Below are 6,292 nucleotides of genomic sequence, written 5' to 3' on the forward strand. Positions count from 1 at the left end.
AAAGATACGGGACAGTTGAAGATAAAGACATGGGCTATACGGTGTCCGCTTAAAGTTATATCAAGGTAGACTTGATGATAAAATGAGATAGGAGATATTTCTTATTTTTAATTTCCCATTATATTGGGTTGGGGAAAAAGTTTCTCTGTATTCTCCTGGTAGATGGTTATATGGCATAACTCTGGTAATACTAATCGAATCTGGCAATACTTGTGTGCGTTTGAAAAGTGATATCATAGAGAAATTAAAGAAAGGAGTCGTGATATTTATTTACTCAGTCAAAACTTACTGCGTCTTAAAAATAAGTGAAATAAAAAATTTGATACATTTTGAAATTTTATTATAAAAAAGGGAAGAATGCGACTCAGGCTGCTAAACAAAGAACCCTGCACTAATCATATAGGAAATTGGATCTCGGTTAAATTGGCTAGTTTTCACATATGCTGTAGCTTATATCTCATAATAAGACTATATCTCATTATATAGTGTCTTTGAAAAACTCTTGACATAAAAATGTGCAATGAAAAATGGGGGTGTCCATTTAAGAAATTGAAATTGACCTTCATGTGACCTTTAAAAGATTATCCAAGGTCAAATTAATGGCATCGTCTTGTGTCTCCCTTCGAACCAAACAACTTTTGTCTGAAACATTTTTTCCTAATATGCTTCAAAGTATTTCCAAACAGAACCCGCGGAGCTCAAATTTTCCATGTTTGACTGGCTGTAGCTCAGTAACTAGCCATTATTTAAGTTTGAGCCCATTATATTTTTTGTTCAGCAGGTCGTAAGCTACAACATATGTGGAAACTAGCCAATTTAACCGAGATCCAATTTCCTATATGATTAGTGCGGGGTTCTTTCTGATATTTATGGACGTGATGCAGTTTCAACACGTAGGCACCAAGCTGCTTCAAGCGTTTTCAATATGGAAATTTTTATATCAAAGATGCACCTCGGTCTGGTCGTCCAATTGGAAAAGTCGATGAAATCGTGGAAAAAATTGAGCAAGACCGGCACATTAGCAGTCATGATATTAGTAGGGAACTAAACATCAACCACAAAATAATTTGAAACCGGTTGAAGAAGGCTGGATACAAATAACTTGATGTTTGTATGCCACATGATTAAAAAATTTAATGAACGCATCTTTGACGACCCGTCAAAAATTGCGAGAGCTTGGCTGGCAAGTTTTGATGCATCCACCGTGTAGTCCCGACCTTGCACCATCGGACTACCACTTGTTTCGGTTTCTACAGAACTCGCAAAGTGTAAAGTTGACTTCAAAAGAGGCCTGTGAAAATCACTTGTCGCAGTTTTTCGCCCAGAAATCACAAAAGTCCTACAGCGTTGAGATTATGGTTTTACCTGAAAAATGGCAAAACGTGGTCGAACAAAACGGCACATATTTGGTTTAATAAACTTCATTTACAATATGAAAGAAAAACTGTTTCACTTTTGCACTAAAGTATGAAGAAATTTTTTCCCCGACCCAATATTTTTCTTATATATTCCTGCGATTTCTGTTAACTTTTCGAACCTACTTTCTATTCTTTAATCCGTGAAAAAGACATTTGCATAAATATATTGTCAGGTAAAATAAACAGTATTTAAAAATAGTGAAGGAGTATAAAATATGTGTGTGTTCACGTATAGGGCCATACAAAAGAATAAGGTGGAACGTACCTTAATGCGACCATGTGAGAATGTTAGCGAATATTTGCAAAAAAAATTGAAAGTCGATGAAGAAGCACTCAATACGGTGACCAAGAAATCGCCAGGTATTTTACGGGTGAACATAGCGAAATTGGATCAGTTAATCGATATACTGCACCAGAATGGAATTACTAGCGATGAAATCTTACGGCATGCCCGAATCTTCTATTTTAATATAGAAACTGTACAGAAACGAATCGAAATCTTTAAGAAAGAAGGTCTTCTTCCGAAACTTACAATGCTAACACAATCTGAGCAAATTTTTGATCAGTATGTAAAAGTAATAAAAAAATATATAGAAACTAAGTATAAAAAGTAATCTAATTTTGACTGTTTTCAATTTTTATTGTTTACACAGGTACATAGAGGTGAATAACGAACAGCAGAGACTGTTGCAAGAACATGGAAGTGTTAAGAACTACTTAATTGACCAATTAAACGTGGACGAGAAGCTCCTTGAAGAAGTAATTACAAAGCGTCCGACTATCTTACGGGTGAAGTTAAAAAAGTTGATTAAATTGATCAATGTGCTGCGACAAAATGGTATAACCGGCGACGACATAATAAGGCATCCAAAAATCTTTTATTTTAGTACCGAAACACTGTGTAAGCGAATTGAAATGTTGAAAGAGGCCGATATACCGCTAAATCTCAATTTAATAATACGTATGCAAAGAAACTTCAGTCAATCTGATCTAACGGATCTCAAACTCAGATTACACAGGTCAAAAAATGTTCATACATAAAACTTAGGGTGTAGTAAATTTATTTTATTTAACATAACTATTTTTGTAACATGCAAACTTGTAAAAAAAAAACAAAAATGTACATTTGTATACACAAATTTCAACAACGAAACAAATATGCAATAAAAGGAATGGAACAAATTTACTTTATATAAATACACAGAGTATAGCGCGATATCAAATAAAAAAAGCGCAATTGATCATTATTTATATCAATAATCCAGTATATTTAGTATGTTTTAAATACACTTTAGTACTAAGTTCAGTTATTTCATATTACATTCATTATTTAAAGATTAAAACAAATAGTTTTGCATTCTTCAGTTGCTAAGTTGATACTTTATTATTAAGTTTTGACACACAGTCTCAAAAAATTTATCAACTATGGATACGAAATCTCTAGGACTCCTCTCATTTATTTTGATCACTTGTATTTCTTTTTTTCTAAAGAAAAAAAATTTGATTCTTGATTTCACAATATTGAAAAATAAAAGAAAATGCAACAGTAAGTATGCCTACAGGATAAAGAGCGATTTCACTGATCCTTTCATTTTTCGTATCTAGAAGTAACGGAAAAAGAAAAATAGGAAAAAGTTGTAGATAATAATGGAGAATACATATTTTGGATTAAAATTAAAATGTTAAATTTTGCATTGCATTGTAAAAATATTTACAAAACCGTATTTGTTACGGGATGATCCAAGGGAAATTTTTACAGCTCTAGATCTACTAGTATACAAAGTTCACAGTTAAAAAAAATACAAAATAGATGAAAATAGATGCCAATCTTTTCTTATAAATATGTGTTAAGAAAACAATACTTTCCATCTAAAGTCATTCATTATTTTAAAGATACAAATCATAGGTCGGTATTCATAGTCAAATCTTAAGATGAGATATGGAAAGTTTTATTGTCTACGGAGTATCTAAAGATAATCTTAAAGCGATTTTAAATATAAAATCTGATTATGAATATCGCTCATAGTGAACATCTTCATTTATCTGCAGCACTTATGTCGCGACCATTGATTTCTGTCAACCCGCTGTTTCTGCAAAGTTCGAACAGCTTTGATAAGTGATCGTCTTTAAAAACTGCAAAATTCCCTTGGCGCAGTTTCTTTTCTAAAGAGGATCCTATTAAATCGGGATGGTCAATTAACTTTGTTCCAATTTTCAAATCGTCTAACCATATTGTATTTCCAAGATGGAGGCAAACCTGCGAACAATTTACTCGTATATTCTTCTTCTCTTATTAATTTTTCTCTCACTAATCTGACAAACTTACTTTCCCGGAGATATAAGACCTTTCCTCGAAATTGTCTGCGAACCACTTGTGCACCTGTTCGTTAGTACATGGATTCCATGTACATTCATTGTCCCAAGGTATTAAATTAGATAAAAATATTTCAACAACGTGTGTTGGGAGATTCGCTAATTCCTCAGGCATGTGCAGTAATTTACGTACCTAAAATACCAAAAAACTTGTTTATACAAGAGAGAAGAAATATAAATAATATACTTAGTCACAAAATTATATCTCATATGTATAATATGTATAAAATACGACAATTTATATTATAAATATTATATTATTTTGAGAAATATATTGTCAAAGGAAAATATTTAACATGTTGACTGTCAAGGGTGAGTATCGAAAAATGAATCCCATAAGCCACGATTATCTTTTTCACATTTTGAATCAAAAGGCTTGTTTTCTATTGCTGCACTGGTGAACTAATGCAGTAAGCTAGAATGAGAAAAAATATACTTGTCTTACTCTAACTTATTGCACTAGTTCGCCAGTGTAGCAACATAAAACAAGCCTTAAATTATCAATAGTATGGTATGATAGTACACTAATCCGATTGATACGATCGGTATAGTTTTTAAAATATAACTGCTTTTTTATTCCCATAAATATAATATTATTCTTCAGTATTCATGATACAATAGACTGTTAATAATTCCTTCAAACTTCTTGTGAAGCTTGTGAATGCTACACCGAAAGGTTTCATATTGTACGCCATGTAATTTAAAATAAATCAAAAACTACATAGAATGTCTCCAAATACTTGTGACGGATCTTCGAATGGGCAAAATACTGCCATCAATATTTGGTGACGAAACCTCCTATGAAAATACCATGTCAACAATATACGGTGACGTGTCAGTCAACATGTTAGTGCAAAACTTGAACGTAATATCAAGTAATAAAAAATAATCTTACATCGACACGTTCATGTATAATACCACTGTCGATACATCTTACATCTACGAATTTTTCATCCTCAGAATAACTTTTGTCATATCTGATGCATCTGATTTGCACTCGTTTAAACGTGTCGAGTGTGTCCTCAAAAGCGCATATATCTCCTACGTTTGTCGAGATACACATTTTTCTACAATTGGATATATAATATGTTAAGGCTCCTGTTGACTTGATCGCCTAGTCCGTGTATACACACGCTTGGCAAAACTGTAAACTATAAGGCGTAAAAACTAATGGCAAAAACTAAATCAATCTTGCAACGTACATTTTTTGTTTTAATGTAGTGCTTTTAAGTACATTTAAAATAATTGTACTATTAAAGACTCCTATTTTGCTATAATTGAACATATAAAAGCAAATTTTTATCTCAATTCGGTAGTCGTCACATAGTCTTGATTAGATATAACTCATATATGTGTTATTTATTGCTTATCCAAATAAAAGGATAGTTTTCAATATATTTTACAAGTTTGTTCTATTAATTACAAATGGTATTTTATTGAGAAACATTTTTATTTTGTACGTTGCAAGACATTCCATATTGTATCTTCTCACTTTCGACGCCATCCATTCAAGATAGTAAGTGAATAAGATCCTTAAGGATGTATTGGACGTACAATCTTAGGCAAAAGTGCATGAAATTGGAAATACTTAAATATCTACTGTTAACGCATAGTAAATCTAGATGTAAGAAACTTGAACGATAGTTGGAGTCTTATTTGTACTCCTACAAAGGTATTTTTCAGTTTACAAATGTTTTTTCCTGAATTATTTGCAATTTTATTCACTTATGAACCTAAACTTTTGATAGTGAAAATACTCTGATTTGAATTCTTAATAACGTCAAATATTTTCGTTATTATATAAAAATAACGTAAAATCGCCACTAAATTGCAGTCGAAATATCCGGATGCATATTTTGAAATAATACGACGGGTCCCTAACTGAGCGGCTATATTTAACTTGTGGCGATTACAGTCTAATTCTGGCGTTGCAGCGTTGCAACCTAGAAACCCGATTTTAGAAGTCTAGTTTAAAGTGGGTTGCAACTTTCTTACTAAAACTCACACTGAATTTTCTCTTAAAATTTATCCTGAGAATTGAAGAAGCTTTTTGAAATTTTATCGTACATTTTACTAGTAATTGTAGATGTATACGGAATATAATGTATAGTAAAATTTCCCGAAACTCATACGGTCCTACGAAACGCCGATGTTGTCCCATGATTACACGATTTTCAGAGTAAGTTTTGAGAAAAAATTCTCTCCGTGTACAAGTATACAAGTATGCATATATATGATATGAAAGCATACGAAAGCATTTATTTACATTGATATGATGTTACAACACAGAGTAAATAATGTAATATTGATATTTAAATATTGTGTATATTGTATATTGTTTCCAAATTTACATAAAGTACAAACTTATGAAAACCGGAAAAACACAAGTAGTCAGTTTAGTATTTTCGATATCGTATATAAGTATTTATTTAATTACATAGTCGCACTTAAGTGTTTTGTCGTTCCAGAGACAATACAGTTCGTCTCCGCTTTAATAAGCT

General features: G+C 31.9%; 2 protein-coding genes across 2 annotated transcripts; one reads left to right on the forward strand and one right to left on the reverse strand.

Annotated features, from left to right (window-relative positions):
- Positions 1-6: 6 nt before the first annotated feature.
- Positions 7-2,536, forward strand: LOC105555664 (the record flags this gene model as incomplete). The annotated part of the gene is made up of 3 exons (XM_012002689.1): positions 7-65; positions 1,654-1,983; positions 2,072-2,536. Coding segments are annotated over 3 exons (777 nt in total), but the record flags the coding sequence as incomplete, so codon positions are not given.
- A 73-nt stretch (positions 2,537-2,609) lies between these two features.
- On the reverse strand, positions 2,610-5,392 carry LOC105555665 (putative ATP-dependent RNA helicase TDRD12). Its single transcript, XM_012002690.1, has 3 exons — positions 4,687-5,392; positions 3,745-3,924; positions 2,610-3,675 (listed from the first exon to the last, which is right to left on the reverse strand). Exons 1-3 carry the CDS (start codon positions 4,852-4,854, stop codon positions 3,454-3,456), a joined length of 570 nt encoding a protein of 189 aa, XP_011858080.1. The 5' UTR covers positions 4,855-5,392; the 3' UTR covers positions 2,610-3,453.
- Between the last annotated feature and the right edge of the window lie 900 nt (positions 5,393-6,292).

The sequence above is a fragment of the Vollenhovia emeryi genome, unplaced genomic scaffold (genome assembly GCF_000949405.1).
Source record: "Vollenhovia emeryi isolate VEMERY1.0 unplaced genomic scaffold, V.emery_V1.0 DF940889.1, whole genome shotgun sequence".
Lineage (NCBI taxonomy): Eukaryota > Metazoa > Arthropoda > Insecta > Hymenoptera > Formicidae > Vollenhovia > Vollenhovia emeryi.

Bases quoted from the DNA above. Each gene is read 5' to 3' on its own strand.
- LOC105555665 (XM_012002690.1), bottom strand. From the start codon at position 4,854: ATGTGTATCTCGACAAACGTAGGAGATATATGCGCTTTTGAGGACACA. The intron at 3,925-4,686 runs GTAAGATTATTT...TTGGTATTTTAG, and splicing joins TTATACATGAACGTGTCGAT to GTACGTAAATTACTGCACAT. The intron at 3,676-3,744 runs GTAAGTTTGTCA...AATTGTTCGCAG, and splicing joins GGTCTTATATCTCCGGGAAA to GTTTGCCTCCATCTTGGAAA.